Here is a 17,500-nt window from a genome sequence, read left to right as displayed (position 1 = left end):
CCTGAGACACAATCCCATCACACTTCAGTCTCGGGTCAGCTGGAGGAGGTGTGCTGTGGTGCCCCTGTGGTGGACATCTGGACACCAGGATCTTCAGCCGTTCCAGACACACAACAGGGACCTTCGAACCCTCAGGAGCTTTTCTGTTATTACAGAGAAACCAGAAAGTTACACACACATACATCTGCATCTGCAGGAACGTTCTAAAAAGTTCTAAGAGGTTCAACCTGGTATCCTGAACTGTTGATATGCTGCATTTATCCGGAGATGTACAGCTGGTGTTTTCATGAGGATATGCATAGACATTATCTGAAAATAAACTACACTTTAATACCAAGTCACAAACAGATCAAAACAGGATGAAAAGAGAATATTAAAATAATTGAAATCTAAAATTAAAATAAAACTGTAGGCTGTAGGAAGATTCAGTACCAGGCTCGGTCTTGTAGAACGTCTGAGAAGAACCATCACGGCTTTCTGGATGAAACCGGATCATCATGTCGTCCAGAATTCGTTCAGCAGGACTCGTGTAGTCCGGCTTGAGCACAAAAAAAAAAAAGATTTGACTGGTATGCAAAAGAAGAGAAGCTGCAGAGGCCGAGAGCTCAAGACCACAAACCAGGAAGTTTCAGTTTGAGTAAACATCATGAGAACAAAACAACACCAGGAGAAACACAACACACTAAACAGGATTTTTTATTTGTGTTTATAGAAACTCTTTATGATAAATGATCAAAGTTCATATTTCATTTTTATTCATTTCCATTTATTTAAAATTCATATAAACATGTAACTAAAAATGAAAACTAAAAATTCCACGTATTAAAGAAAAATAGATAGATAGATAGATAGATAGATAGATAGATAGATAGATAGATAGATAGATAGATAGATAGATAGATGGATAGATAGATGGATAGATAGATGGATAGATAGATAGATAGATAGATGGATGAACAACCTAATAAAGGTTAATAATTATCATTATATTGTTATAAATGAACATGGACAGTTTCTGGATAATTTTAAATCAATTTCCTTTTTGTCCATTAATAGATTTTACATAAATATTACACCTGAAGTAACTATTATTATCATTATTTTTTTATTTTTATTATTATTATTATTATTATTATTGAACAGAGGTTTCCATGGCAGCAGTAAAGCTGTACATGTGACTGGTGTCTTACCGACTGTGCCGTGACTTCCTGATGCTTGGCTCCTGTTCCTGCTCTCTGATTAATCCCCAGAGGATGGGATGTGTGAGAAGTACTGCATGAAGATCCTGGTTCTGTGGAAATGCTGCACACAGCAGTTCTGCTCTCTGGGCTCTCAGCGTTAGCTCCAAATCCTCCGTCCTGTACCAGCATGTCTGAGGGTTTGGGGCTGTTCTGTGAGGTTCTCTTTGAGGTTCTCTGTATGGAAGAGGAACGTGATCATTAGCAGTGCTGAGCTCACAGTCACGATCGCAGCTTACCATTGATGAGAGTCATAGCGACAGTGAGAAGATCAGCACAGTCACACTGTTATCTCTTCATCTCATACACATGAAGGAGGAGGAAAGTAAGCGTCTTGCTGATGAAGGGATTATTCACAGTGAATAAATCCACAGCTCCAGCATTAAGACGTGACAGATTAGACTCTCTTCCTGTTTTCCTCTCCTGAAACGATCCAGTTAGGTCACGTCCCCGACTGAACTCCTCCTCTCTCTCTCTCTCTCTTTTTCTTTCTCCTTGTTTCTTCTGGATTTTCTGTCTTTGTAAGAGAGTGTGGAACAATTGAGCCTGTCTAGAGCTTGTCTGTGTGTGTGTGTGTGTGTGTGTGTGTGTGTGTGTGTGAGATGTATGTAGGTGTGCAAAGAGTAGGTAGAAGGTCACAAACACCAAGCTGAAAAAGCCTGACTGAGTCTGAGCTCTTGTTTCTCTATAGCACACAGTTCTGCAAATTCATTCTATAAACTCACAGAAACACCAGAATAACTCACACTAACACACACTAACACACACTAACACACACTAACGCACACAAACTCAAACTAAGGCACTAACTCGCGAACCCACAAACTCACACTAACTCACACTGACACAAACTCACACTAACGCTAACACACGCTAACACACACTAACGCACACTAAGACACAAACACACATGAACTCACACTGAAACACACAAAGACACGAACACACCCTGACACACACTAACTCAGACTAACACACATTTACTCACACTTACTCACACTAACACACTAACACACACTAACTCATTTACACACACTAACCGACCCCCACTACTGCATCTCGCCCGCAGCGGAAGCGGCGTGAGCGAAAGCAGAAGAGGGGTAAGTGCGGAGGTATCCGGGCCAGGCTAACGGCTAACCCACACGCCAGCTATCCCCACCATCGTACTGGCTAACGTACGCTCTTTGGACAATAAAATGGATTACATCCGATTACTGCGCTCAACTCGGAGGATTGTAAGAGACTGTTGTGTTTTTGTGTTCACGGAAACATGGCTTAGCAACAGCGTACCGGACGACGCTATTCAACTCGATCAGCTGACATGCTATCGGGCGGACAGAGCTCTCGTCGCAGGAGGAAAAACTCGCGGCGGGCTTTGTGTTTACATCAATGATGCGTGGTGCTGCGATGCTGTTGTAGTCTGCAAACACTGCTCACCCCTGGTGGAGTTTATGAGTATTAAGTGCCGGCCGTTCTATCTGCCGATGGAATACACAGTCATACTGCTCGTTACTGTATACATTCCCTCGAACTCCAACAACAGCAACATGTACGATGCACTACATGAACTGTACCAGCACATCAGTGAGCAGCAGACAGCACAGCTTTTCTCATCATAGCTGGGGATTTCAACCATGCAGACTTAAAGAGTGTGTTTCCAAAAATACACCAATACATTAACTTTCCAACACGAGGTAATAACATTTTGGACTTTGTTTACACCACACAGAGCGGAGCCTACAAAGCCCTCCCCCTCCCCCACCTTGGTGCATCAGACCGTATCACTGTTATGCTAATGCCTGCATACAGACCACTCATTAAAGTCACCAAACCAGTTCAGAAGCAAAATCAAGTGTGGCCTGAGGGGTCGTCGGAGGCTCTTCAAGACTGTTTTGACACCACCGACTGGAATATGTTTAAGCAGGCTGCCACATACAATAACACCACAGACCTCCAAGAGTATTCAGAAACTGTCACTGCCTACATCACCAAGTGCATTGATGATGTAACAGTCACGAAGACCATCACTGTCCGAGCCAACCAGAAGCCGTGGATGACAGGGGAGGTCTACAGACTCCTGAAGACGCAGAACGCTGCCTTCAGAGCTGGAGACGAGGTGGGCCTGAGGACAGCCAGGGGCAACCTATCCCGCGGCATCAGAGAGGCTAAGAGGCAGTACTCCAGGAGGATAGCCCATCAATTCAGTGACAGCAGAGACACTCGGAGCCTGTGGCAGGGGATGCAGACCATTACGGACTACAAGCCCCCTCCACGGACCCGTGACAGCAACATCTCTCTGCTGAACAAGCTGAACGCCTTCTTTGCTCGCTTTGAGAAGCAAAACAGCACCACTGCTCAGAAAACTCCACCTCCTCCCGGTGACCAGGTGATGATGCTGACCCCGGATAGCGTGAGGAGATCCTTCAGCAGGATCAATGTACGCAAAGCCCCAGGTCCTGACAACATTCCTGGACGTGTACTAAGAGACTGTGCAGTGGAACTCACTGATGTCTTTACAGACATTTTTAACATCTCACTCAGTCAGGCTGTTGTTCCCACATGCTTCAAAGCTACCACCATCATCCCAGTCCCGAAGAAGCCGTCTCCATCATGCTTCAATGACTACCGTCCTGTTGCACTTACCCCTATCATCATGAAGTGCTTTGAACGGCTAGTCATGCACCGCATCAAGTCTGACCCACGACTGCACACCATCACACAACTCCAACGTCTTCATTAAGATTGCGGATGACACGACTGTGGTGGGTCTCGTTAGCAACGAAGATGAGACAAACTACAGGAGCGAGGTGAGACGCCTGGCCGGGTGGTGCAGTGACAACAATCTCTCTCTGAATGTGGAGAAGACGAAGGAGATAGTTGTGGACGTCAGGAGAGTGCACACTCAGCATGCTCCTCTGACCATCAATGGTGCAACTGTGGAGAGAGTGAGAAGCACCAAGTTCTTGCGTGTGCACATCACAGAGGACCTCTCTTGGACTAAAAACGCAGCAGCACTGGTCAAGAAATCACAGCAGCGTCTCTACTTCCTCCGCAAACTGAGAAGAGCCAGAGCCACGCCCCCATCATGCACACCTTCTACAGAGGCACTATCGAGAGTATTCTGCATCACTGTGTGGTACGATGCCTGCAATGCATCCTGCCGGAAGACGCTACAGCGCATAGTGAGAGCAGCTGAGAAAATTATTGGTGTCTCTCTCCCCTCCCTCCAGGACATTTACGAGACCCGTCTCGCCCGCAAAGCCCTCTGCATTGCAGGTGATCCCACCCACCCATCACACAGCTTCTTCAGTCTGCTGCCATCATGGAGGAGACTGCGGAGTCTCCGGGCCAGGACCAACAGATTGAAGGACAGCTTCATTCATCAGGCTGTCAGGAAGCTGAACTCACTCCCAAACTTGCCCTCCCTTCTCTTTTCTGCCACAGGCACCACAGATCTATGAACCCACCCCACCCCTCCAGACCCCACATCCACAGGTCCTTCCACTCCCCCTCCCACTAACATACGATGACATGCACCAGTCACTTTGTGTAACATTGGTCTGCTCATTTGCACTTGCACTTTATCTGCCTTATGCCTGCTATATTTAATATCTATTGTAATATTATCTGTATGCACCTTGGGACTGAGAGTAACACAATTTCAGTTCTCTGTATGTACTGTACATGTGGAAGATTGATAATAAAGCAAAACTTGAACTTACTAACACACACTAACTCACACTAACTCACACTCACACACACTAACTGACCAGCTCCCTCTTACCTCAAAACCCTCATCACTCCTCGCACTGCACCTCAAATCCTCCGATCTACAGTACCAGCACTGCTCGACTGGTCCCACCATCTCTCAGGGTAAGAGGCATGTTTACTACGAGACTCTTTTCTGTTCTGGCACCAAGGTGGTGGAATGAACTTCCCCTAGGGGTATCTTAAGTATGTAACCTAGTGAACCAGCACTAATGTATCCAATGTTAGATATTTAAGCACTTACAGTATGTACGTCGCTCTGGATAAGGGCGTCTGTCACATGCTGTAAATGTAAATGTGACACACACTGACGCATGCTAAGACATGAACACACACTAACACACACTTACTCACACTTATTCACACAGTAACTCACACTAACACACTCTAACTCACACCAAGTCACACTAACGCACACTAACACACACCAAATCACACACTAACACACACCAAATCACACACCTACTCACACCAAATCACACCAAGTCACACACTGACACACACTAAGACACTAACTCACGAACACACCCTAACACACACTAACACACACTTACTCACACTTACTCTTACTCCACACACTGACACACACTGACTCAGACTAACACACACTCACACTAACAGACACTAACGCACACTGACACTAACTCACAAACACACACACTCACTCAGACTCACACTAACACACCCTAATACACACTAACTCACACTGACACACACTGACACACAATGACACACAATGACACTTACCCACACTAACCCACTCTTACTCACACTAACACACTAGCACACACTAACTCACACCAACACACATGTAAATGTCTGCAAGACAGTTAACTCTTCTTTGTTATTAATACAAGTTAATTTTAAAGTTTAAACAGAAGGTTAAAAAAGTAACATGTAATGTTCAGAGAATGTGTATGTGCATGTTTCTTTAAAACTACGTGATGTACACGTCATGCCACACGTGTGGCACATGTGGCGCGGGACTATGGAATTATGGGTCAGAGCGTAGCAATGACATGGACACGTTAACATGCTGATATGAACGGCTTCTATAAATAACTACCATTTATCTGCATGTGGTTCAAAAGGCGCACACGGTAACTGTCAATAACGTCAAATATTATAATGTTGTTCATGTGCTGTTATGTAGGATGTATTTATATATATATATATGAGTTGTATATAAGTGTATTGTGCATTGTAATGTCGTGATTGGGACTAATAATGAATGGATTGTAGTTTGTGAGATGTGTATTTGAATGTTATATGTTTATATTTTTTATAGTTTTCACGGTGTCTGAAGAGAGAGTGAGTGAGAGAGTGTAAGTAAATTCAAACGACATCAGTACGATGCGTGGGCATTATTTTATTGAACCAGTGCAGCTACAACACACTAACTCACACGAACACACACTAACTCACACGAACACACACTAACTCACACGAACACACACTAACTCACACGAACACACACTTACTCACACGAACACACACTTACTTACACTAACACACACTTACTTACACTAACACACACTTACTTACACTAACACACACTTACTTACACTAACACACACTTACTTACACTAACACACACTTACTTACACTAACACACACTATTACACACTAACTCACACCAAGTCACACTAACACACACTTACTCACACACTCACTCTCTAAATCAACAGCACAGTGTAGCTGTGTGCCTGAGCACAGTGACTGAACACCACTGACCTGAATGACCACAACAGAACCACTGACAGTAAACACACACACACACACACACACACACACACACACACACACACACACACAATGGAGTCCTGCTCCTCTTCTGGGTTTTTTTGTCTTAAGTCTTCTGTTCTATATTTTGTTTTATCAGTAATATGTTTATTAATGAGAGTTGTTGTTCTTTTTGTCTTAATGATTTGACTACTGTACATGTACATGGTGAAAAAGTGAGAAAGAGTGTGTGTGTGTGTGTGTGTGTGTGTGTGTGTGTGTGTGTGTTAGAGAGAGAGTGTTTGGGTGTTTCAGCTATCATATAAAGGCTGAGATGTTAGCTGATGTCCTGTCATGGTGAAATGTATTAAATAAACACTGCCCCCCCCCCCCACTTACCCTCAAACCAGAAACCCGCCCACCCCAGAAACCCCCGTGTTAATAGTGTACACGGTTGCAGTCATGCACTAACCCTCTGCTCTTATGAGAGTGTGAACGAAGTTGCTGTGTGTCTGTGGTGTGAAAACATTTAGACGTGTGGTTGATGTGTGAACTTTGCAAAAAAAGACAAACACGGTGAGGATGGAGGCTGTGGTTAGTGGTGGAGGTGTTGCAGGGCTCGATGCACACACGCACATCTGTGACCTGTCCTTCTACTCACCATGTCTTCATCTGTCCTCTCTGAGAGACGTTTCTCGCTGCACTCCAAGTCCTGCAGATCTCCAAGCCGCTTTTTTGTAAACATCTGCTGCTCTGTGGGACGCTCTCGGCTGCTCTGAGGCTGAAGATCACTCACTGCAGCTTGTTTCACTGCGTCTGCACCCAGGCTCCTTGATTCATGCAGGGATGGCTGTGCTTGGGCCTCGGCATCAGAACTCCAGCACCTCTGCAGGCTGGGAGGAGAACTGCAGCTGGGTTCTGCCGCGTGCGGAACCGAATACCTGTCCAGTGGGATGGGAAACTTCTCCAGCGGGACAGACGGAGCCGGTCTGCAGTGCAGGCAGCAGAGCTGATGCTGGCAGAAGGCCTGATAGCTGCAGTCTGTCTCTCGGAGTGGATAACACAGAGACGGCACAGACACACACGGGACAGGCTGAGGTCTCAGGATCCCGGCCCGGCCCATGCCCTCTGAGTACGAGCGACTTCCTCCCTCCACACTCAGCTGACCTGCACAGTTACAGCACGAACACAAAGGAGCAAATATCAAGACATGTGACATATTAAAGGAAAACACAGAGTCTCTCTCTCACGCTTTAATGAACAACGGACATTTATTTATTTATTTCACTGGCATTTAAAGACCAGCTGAACAAATTAGCTGAACATTTTATTCAAGTTGAGTCTCACTGCTGTTGAACATTTTTCATAAAGCAGTTCTGAGTTCTGCAGACAGACGAACATCAAGAGAAATTTCATGCTTTCAGATTTCTTGCATGTCATCTTTTGTTCTTCTCACCTAGAGTGGAGATCTGTTTGGTCCAGAAGCTGGCGTCCCAGTTGAACTTTATCTTCAGAGGTGCCCAGGTCTCGGAGTGCATCAGCGGCTCCAGGAGCTGCTGCATCTGAAGAGCGATCTGATGAAGTCACAGAGCAGCCTTCATGATTACACACAGAATAAAATCTACATAAAGCTTTAAACAAATCTAACAATTAACACTGACACAAAGCAGCTTTATCTGACAAAACATCAGCTGATAATTCACACATCTGCTCCTCAGACAGCTCTCCATATACAACATACTGGGGCATCGACGAGACAGAAAAGTCATCACACTGGGAGGGAAATTATTCTGAACATTCTGATGATTTTATTGAATGCAGCTGGAATGAAAAACCAATGAGAAACAATACAGGACATTTCAACAGGTAACGATAAAGCATTCGCTTCAAACATTTCTAGACTCTTCTCCACTTCTCGGATTATAGCCACGCCCCCAAATGAAGTCTAGGGATGTGATTGGATGGTGACTGTATTTCGAGACAACGCAGTACTTAAATAAATACTTAAATTCTGAACGTTTAAAGAGCACTTTCAAGCAAAATCAAGGAAAAGAAATGCTTTTTGGTGCGGATAAAAAAACGACAACGCGGTGTGTGTCGTACTATAAAGAAACACGGCTCAGTGACCTGCACTGCGTCTGTGTGGTGTCGGATTAATGCAGGATACGATTCTGTCCACAGTGTGATTACTTTTCTATCCTTATAAAGTTTTCTCTACCAGTTCTTTGCTGAACAGCAGTGGGTTCCTCCTGTGATGTGCTACTGCCCAGGTGATGAAGTTCTGCATGTGCTCCAGCTGGCTACAAAGCTCTATCGCCCCCTGCAGCTGGTCCTCCAGATGCTGCTTAAACCCGCTCGAGATATTCTGTGGAGCAGCGAAGACTCATGTAGGCAAGAGCCAAAAGAATTAAATACACATCTGCCTTCATGCAACATTAAACAGCGCTGACATTATGTTGTGTACGCTCCAGCTAAGTGCACGGTCAGCTGCGCTTCTGGAGAGGAAAGACATGGAGTAGAACAACGAGGAGAAAGTAATTACCTCCAGTTGCTCTATTAATAGGTTGGCCCTTTTGTTCAGCTCATTCATCATGATCATCTTGGCCATTTTTATCTGGTTCTCAGCCTTCCTCTGTGTGATCTTTACACTGTGAAATCTGCAGAATAAAACACACAGAGAGAAATGAACAGATCTACCAGAGGAAGGAAGAGATGTGATGATGTGGACATGAAGGAAAGGATCGGGTTTCTGATGGTGCTAATATTATCATCTAAAGCACAGACTACAACGATTATATTGGTTTCAGGAGAAATCTGAGACAGTGATGTGAACTCAGACTCGGCGTTGATGAAGGTTAATTCCACTGCTGTGTTCGCTGGTGAAATTCCATCATGACCGAGTCCCTCGGCTGATGAACGCTGTGAGTGTGGATCTGTGGAGCTTCACTCTTTTATATCTGTACATGAAACTATATTGTCCATCATGTTGTCCATCATGTCGTCCTTCCTCTGGAGGATGAGATCTATTTATTTATATATTTAAACAGCGTGAGCGTCAGCGTGGATCTTTTCTGGGCTGTAATCAGTTTTGTGGTAAATCTAAATTATCCACCACACTGTGCTCAGTGCGTCTCAGTCTCTCAGGAGATACAGAAACAAACTTAACACAGTAAGAACCTAAGAGCTGCTTCACACACATCAGGAGAAGAGCTCTGGTTCTTGGCAGAACCGGGTTCAGATATCTGGTGCACACCTAATTACAGAGTCCTGAGACTTGAGAAAACATCAGACTTTTCCAGAACAAACAGAGAGCGCGAGTGATGCTCAGATCTGTGGTTCCTCATTCTCACCTGCCCTGAATCTGCTTGGCAGTGTTCTCCACAGCTGATCTCTTCTCCTCCACACGAGCCATCAGGTTCTCCAGGAGCCACTGCTGATCCTGTAAAGCCTTGCCAACGTGCACCAGCCTGAGGAGAAAGAAAATCCTGATTAATGTATAAACTCTTATTACAGAAATGCCAGGTATTTTTTGTATAAGGAGTGTTTGTTCTGATGAAGCTGTGGAGATGTTCAGTCATCATGTTCATTTTAATTTAAGCATCTGAAGTAAATCGGGTCACTGGACGTGTGAGACACGATGATTTCAGCTGATTTATTTCATAAATAAGTAACACAAACCCCCCAGAGATGAGACAGAACATTAGCCTTAAGACCTTCAAAATGTCCTGGATGATGAAAAGCTCCACAGATAATCAGAGGCCAAGCTTTAAGACACTCTGTGTGTGTGTGTGTGTGTGTGTGTGTGTGTGTGTGTTACAGTCCCACACATATTAGTGCCATGTGCTGACATTGTGTGTGAGTTTGCGTGTCCTCAGAGCTCACCGATGGTCCTTGTGTGAGGACAGGTGGCAGATGCTGCAGGCCAGAAGGTCACACGTTTCACAGAAGAGCTCCAGAAGCTCCTGTTTATGGAGCGGACACATGACAACCGCACGGCCACAACAAGCCGAACCTGACACACGAGACGACAGGAGACGCCATAATGAGCTGACATGCATTTCAAAATGTAACTCTGTTAATCCTGTTGTGTGAAATAAAGACAAAGTGAATTAACCAGAATTAACTCCAGTGTGTTCAAAATGCTGAGGTCTTCTACACGTGTCTCTAATCTTCTGCAACATCACAGGAAGTTACCCAGTGTTGTGTTCCTTTTGTGGTAAGTTTAATAAATATTACCAGAGACGGGGCAGTCATTTTTGAAACCAGGGTTTTGCAGAGACGTTAAACATCTTTGAAAGAAACGAGTTGCGATGATTTTCTTCTTATGTCATTAATTACATATAATAATACATAAATAAATGTCCCATCTTCTTTTAAGCATGCATCATCTCGATCAGTATGAGCTGGATAATTACAGACCTATATCAAAATTATCCTTCATCTCAAAGGCCTTGGAAAAAGTTGTGTATTCGCAGGTCTCCTCTTACCTAAATACTTTTAACATCTTTGACACATTTCAGTCTGTGTTTAGAGAATTTCACAGTACTGAAACTGCTCTATTGAAGGTTACCAATGATATTTTATTGTCACTTGACTCTGGTTCTTGCTGTATTCTAATCATGCTTGATCTAAGTGATGTGGTAGCTCAGTGGTTAAGGTGTTGGGCTACTGATCGAAAGGTCATGGGTTCAAACCCCAGGTCCACCAAGCTGCCACTGCTGGGCCCCTGAGCAAGGCCCTTAACCCTCAGTTGTAAGTCACTCTGGACAAGGGTGTCTGCTAAATGCCGTAAATGTAAGTGCAGCATTCGACACAATAGATCATGATATCCTTCTACGAAGACTTAATCAAGCAACTGGTTTTCAGGGATCTGTGCTGAACTGGTTTGCTTCCTATCTTAAGGACAGATCTTTTTCTGTGAATTTGGGAAATTGTTTTTCATCTAGAGCTCAAATCTCCTACGGTGTTCCTCAGGGCTCGATCTTGGGTCCTTTGCTTTTCTCGTTGTAGATGCTTCCACTCGGTTAGAAACATAATTTATCATATCATATCATTTATCTCTACACTGACGATACTCAATTCTATTTTCCTGTTAAAAACAATAACTTCTCTATGTCCACTCTGTTTGCTTGTCTTCAGGACATTAAGTGCTCTGCTGGATCTGAATTTTTTACAGTTAAATAATGACAAAACCGAAATAATAGTTTTTGGTCCAACAACTGTGTCTTCTGGTCTTATAAAGCAGCTCGGCCCTTTGTCTGCTAATGTACGTGATCATATTAGAAACCTTGGTGTTGTTTTTGATCCTATGTTGTCCTTTGATAAACAGATTAGCACTGTTGTGAAAAGCAACTTTTTTCAGTTCACACACACATGCATGCACACGCACGCACACACACACACGCACACAAACACACACACACACACAAACACGCACACAAACACACACAAACGCATGCACACACACGCAAACACACACACACACGCATGCACACACACGCATGCACACGCACGCACACATGCACACGCACACGCACACACACGCATACACACGCACGCACACACACACACGCATGCACACGCACGCACACACGTGCACACACACATACAGTATACACACATATGCACACACACACGTGCGCACACACATACACACTTATGCACGCACACACACACACACCATCAGAGAGAAGAAAAGTCAGTCAGCCTCAGAGCTCTGCTACTGACCACATCCTGCTATATAGCTGCACTTTCTCACCTCAGCTACTGCTATTCTCTCTCTCTCTCTCTCTCTCTCTCTCTCTCTCTCTCCCCCTCCCTCCCTCCCTCCCTCTTGTTTTCACATGCACTGCACTGCACCTCCCCATTCTTTTTTCTTCTTCCCTCAGAACACACAGGCCAAACACAACACAACCCTGTCTGCTGTGGATTCTGAGTGCTGCAGATTGGATATGAGATCGGACTCGCTCAGAAAGTGGGTCAGATGAAAAGAAATAATAAGCCCCGAGTCTGGAGCATGAGATCATTAATCTTATCGTTTAAACAAAACAGATTATACACCGTGTTCATCTCCACACAGAAAAAGTGAAGAAGGGATAAAAAAGAAGAGGAATAAAACCACAGACTTCTGACACTCATCTGTCCATACTGAGGTGCAAAAGTATTCACACCCACAGAGCAACAGAAACACTCTGGTAAAAAAAAATAAGAAAAAACATAAAATAAATAAAAATAAACAGAACAAACATTAGACTTCTAAATATATCACAGACCTGGAACTTAAAGCAGAAACATTATTATCAATGTAAAGCATCAGACAGAACCAGAACTAGTTGAGATCATCAACCTACAGCCTGTGAGATTAGTCACAACCACAAGACATGGAGAAAGCTGCAGACGGTGCTACCAGCACAATGCTTCACCATGAAGATGATGTTCTCAGGATGTGGAGTTTTTACAAAACACTGGTCTTTGTGTCAAGGCCAGAATGTTCAGATTTAATTTCATCAGAGCAAAGAACCATTTTCCATCCGTCTCCAAAAATTAGTCTCCATCATGGTGTTTCCAACTCTCTTTTTCCAACAGGATTTCACGCAGCTCATCACCATTATGAGGAGTTATGATGGAGACGAGGATTATGAGGAGACAAGGTTATGAGACGAGGTGATGAGGAGACAAGGTTATGAGACAAGGTGATGAGGAGACAAGGTTATGAGACGAGGTGATGAGGAGACAAGGTTATGAGACGAGGTGATGAGGTAATGAGGAGATGAGGAGATGAGGAGACAAGGAGACAAGGTGATAATGTGATGAGGAGATGAGGTGATGAGAAGGCAAGGTTATGAGACAAGGTGATAAGGAGACAAGGAGATGAGGTGACGAGGTGACGAGGTGACGATTTAATGAGGTGATGAGGAGACGAGGTGATGAGGAGATGAGGTGATGAGGAGATGAGGAGACGAGGTAATGAGGTAATGAGGTGATGAGGAGATGAGGTGACGAGGTAATGAGGTAATGAGGTGATGAGGAGACAAGGAGATGCGGTGATGAGGTGATGAGGAGATGAGGTGACGAGGTGATGAGGTGACGAGGTGACGAGGTGACAAGGTGACGAGGTGACAAGGTGATGAGGTGACAAGGTGATGAGGTAATGAGGTGATGAGGAGATGAGGTGATGAGGAGACGAGGTGATGAGGAGATGAGGAGATGAGGAGATGAGGTAATGAGGTGATGAGGAGATGAGGTAATGAGGTGATGAGGAGATGAGGTGATGAGGAGACGAGGTGATGAGGAGATGAGGAGACGAGGTAATGAGGTAATGAGGTGATGAGGAGATGAGGTAATGAGGTGATGAGGAGATGAGGTGACGAGGTAATGAGGTGATGAGGTGATGAGGAGATGAGGTGAGGAGGTAATGAGGTGATGAGACGAGGTGATGAGGAGATGAGGTGACGAGGTAATGAGGTGATGAGGTGATGAGGAGATGTGGTGATGAGGAGATGAGGAGATGAGGTGACGAGGTGACGAGGTGATGAGGTAATGAGGTGATGAGGAGACGAGGTGATGAGGTAATGAGGTGATGAGGAGATGAGGTGTTTACTTTCATTAATAGTCTTGGCTGAATGCTGGTTTATAATCAAACAAAATTACAAAATACCCTTTTCATGCCAAAGTGTGAAGATACGAGTGTTTTCCATTTAAACCACAGTGTATAACATCACAACACCAAATAATTCTTAAGTTATTAAGCAATCTATAAAACATAATCTTTCATAGCACAGAGTTAAAGAGTTAAACATGTTCCTCTTAGACCTACAAACTCCTACACGTCATTCTAAATGTCTGTATTTAATAAACAGAAACGCGCCTGGTTCTGGTGGTGCTGTGGGACTGCTGGAGCTCGACTGATGCCGTGATTCTGCTGCTGGAGCTGCTGCTGTTCTGTCGTGCTGGTGCAGATCTGTACACTGGAAGCACAGCCACTTGTTGCAGAAGGTACATAAACTCTGGGCCACTCGAGGCTCCGGACATTCAGAACAACACTGAAAGGACAAACAGAGGACGAGAAGTGGAACAACACACAGTTCAGAGCTCTGCTGCTATTCCTGGATCCAGGGTTTAAAAATTCAGCATCCCAGAAGAGATGACGTCACTTTACTGAAAGGCTCCTTTACTGCTGATAAACTCGCACACATTTAACGCTCACTTTAGTGAAGTCCAGAAGATCAACAATGATGAAACATCTAATAATGTCATAATGAGATCAGCTCCAGTTGTGTAACTTAGTGACACATCGAACAAAACAACACATTTTCATCCTGATGAACAGAGAAGAAGTGCTGAAGTGTCTTACCTTCTCCATAACTGTGAGGGAGGGCAGTGAGACAGAGAGACCAGGCACTGGTGCAGTGAGACAGCTCTACCTGAGACAGACACGATTACAATTTAAATGTGATGCAGCCAACCTACCAAACCTCTCTCTCTCTCTCTCTCTCTCTCTCTCTCTCGTGCAGCAAGACAGCTCCAAATCAGACAGAACTTTTACTCATTTATACTCAATAACATGTCCTACATGTCCAGTCTCTCTCTCTCTCTCTCTCTCTCTCACTCTCTCTCTCACTCTCTCTCTCACTCTCTCTCACACTCTCTCTCTCTGATCCTCCTCTTAACTACTCATGTTCATAATAAATGTGGATTATGGAGAGCAGATAATTATTTCTTTTCTAGGGCGAAATTTCCCCAGAAGCTTCTTTTCTCTTTTCCCAAAATGGAAGGAGGAGACGTGTTGAGTGACCTACAATGATTTACTGCCATGTGTGTGTGTGTGTGTGTCTCTGTGTGTGTGTCTGTGTGCATGTGTGTCTGTGTGTGTGCATGTGTGTGTGTGTGTGTGCATGTGTGTGTGTGTGTGCATGTGTGTGTGCGTGTGCGTGTGTGTGTGTGCGTGCATATGTGTGTATGTGTGTGCGCACGTGTGTGTGTGTCTGTGTGTGTGTCTGTGTGCATGTGTGTCTGTGTGTGTGCATGTGTGTGCATGTGTGTGTGTGTGTGTGCATGCGTGCATATGTGTGTATGTGTGTGCACACGTGTGTGTGCATATGTGTGTATACTGTATGTGTGTGTGTGCACGTGTGTGTGTGCGTGTGCATGCGTGTGTGTGTGTTTGTGTGCATGTGTGTGTGTGCACGTGTGCGTGCGTGTGCATGCGTGTGTGTGTTTGTGTGCGTGTGTGTGTGTGCGTGTGTGTGCGTGCGTGCGTGTCTGTGTGCGTGTGTGTGTCTGTGTGCGTGTGTGTGTTTCATGTGAGCCAATCCTGCCCACATCCTCAGTGATATAACAGGATGAGACAGAGATAAGGACACGTCCCTCCAGACCACTGAGACAAGGGGAATCAGGGTTAACCTCCAGCTTCATGAGGTGAGAAGATCTCAAATCACATGACACGATGTTCTGCTCTCCAAAGCACAAAATTCATTAAGATTTCATCCCATTTCAGTTTAAGTGTGAGAAAGCTGTGAGGTAAATTATTTCAAATTGTAGAGCCTGATGGATGCTGATGGATGCTGATGGAGGCTGATGGAGGCTGATGGATGCTGATGGAGGCTGATGGAGGCTGATGGATGCTGATGGAGGCTGATGGAGGCTGATGGATGCTGATGGAGGCTGATGGAGGCTGATGGAGGCTGATGGAGGCTGATGGACGTTTTGACCATATTTTAATGTTCTATCAGGAGGTGTTGTGAGGAGCAGCAGTAGGTCATGGCTGTGTGAAGTAAACAAACTGAACTGGTATGAAACCCTCAGTATGAAGCCACGTGTACTGCTGTGATTCTGCCTGACAACAACCCCTGCAGCCTGACCTACAAATCTGACACATCTCTCATCTCTCAGAACGACACACGGGAGCTTAAAACCAGCCCATTCCCTGCTGTGTACTCGCAGACCCACTTTAAAAAACACAATTAACCGTAACACACTCCATCGAGCTCACTGTTATATGGACAGGAAGACAGACAGGCAGGAAGACAGACAGACAGACAGGCAGGAAGACAGAGACAGACAGGCAGGAAGACAGACAGACAGGCAGGAAGACAGAGACAGACAGGCAGGAAGACAGAGACAGACAGGCAGGAAGACAGAGACAGACGGACAGGAAGACAGAGACAGACGGACAGGAAGACAGAGACAGACAGGCAGGAAGACAGAGACAGACAGGCAGGAAGACAGAGACAGACAGGCAGGAAGACAGAGACAGACAGGCAGGAAGACAGAGACAGACAGGCAGGAAGACAGACAGATAGGCAGGAAGACAGAGACAGACGGACAGGAAGACAGAGACAGACGGACAGGAAGACAGAGACAGACAGGCAGGAAGACAGAGACAGAGAGGCAGGAAGACAGAGACAGACGGACAGGAAGACAGAGACAGACAGGCAGGAAGACAGAGACAGACAGACGGACAGGAAGACAGAGACAGACGGACAGGAAGACAGAGACAGACAGACGGACAGGAAGACAGAGACAGACAGACGGACAGGAAGACAGAGACAGACAGGCAGGCAGAGACAGGAAGATGTTTTAGCACTGCTGCCTTCACCCACTTCCATTAAGCTTTTAAAACCAAGAGCTCTCAAACTCTCTCTCTCTCTGTCTGTCTCTCCCTCGCTCTCTCTCTCTCTCTGTCTCTCTCTCCCACTCTCTCTCACCCCCTCTCCCCCTCTCTCTGTCTCTCTCTCCCATTCTCTCTCTCACCCCCTCTCCCCCTCCTCTCT

General features: G+C 45.1%; 1 protein-coding gene across 2 annotated transcripts in view; it reads right to left on the bottom strand.

Annotated features, from left to right (window-relative positions):
- The window catches only part of trim66 (tripartite motif containing 66), a 27,293-nt gene that overhangs the window by 5,610 nt on the left and 4,183 nt on the right, over window positions 1-17,500 (bottom strand). The window contains exons 2-13 of one of the 2 annotated variants that reach the window (XM_060875543.1): window positions 15,082-15,151; window positions 14,596-14,770; window positions 10,611-10,740; window positions 10,079-10,195; window positions 9,271-9,385; window positions 8,947-9,093; window positions 8,185-8,302; window positions 7,390-7,895; window positions 1,191-1,415; window positions 433-538; window positions 228-309; window positions 1-143 (exon numbers count right to left, since the gene is read on the bottom strand). The exon at window positions 1-143 is cut by the window's left edge and continues 26 nt beyond it. In XM_060875543.1, coding sequence (XP_060731526.1) covers window positions 1-143; window positions 228-309; window positions 433-538; window positions 1,191-1,415; window positions 7,390-7,895; window positions 8,185-8,302; window positions 8,947-9,093; window positions 9,271-9,385; window positions 10,079-10,195; window positions 10,611-10,740; window positions 14,596-14,770; window positions 15,082-15,090 — 1,873 coding nt within the window. In that variant the 5' untranslated portion in view covers window positions 15,091-15,151. The remainder of the gene's footprint in view (window positions 144-227; window positions 310-432; window positions 539-1,190; window positions 1,416-7,389; window positions 7,896-8,184; window positions 8,303-8,946; window positions 9,094-9,270; window positions 9,386-10,078; window positions 10,196-10,610; window positions 10,741-14,595; window positions 14,771-15,081; window positions 15,152-17,500) is intronic. The other variant, XM_060875551.1, reaches the window with a different exon arrangement.

Source organism: Tachysurus vachellii, chromosome 1, assembly GCF_030014155.1.
Source record: "Tachysurus vachellii isolate PV-2020 chromosome 1, HZAU_Pvac_v1, whole genome shotgun sequence".
Lineage (NCBI taxonomy): Eukaryota > Metazoa > Chordata > Actinopteri > Siluriformes > Bagridae > Tachysurus > Tachysurus vachellii.
This window is presented reverse-complemented; position numbering and strand designations above follow the sequence as displayed.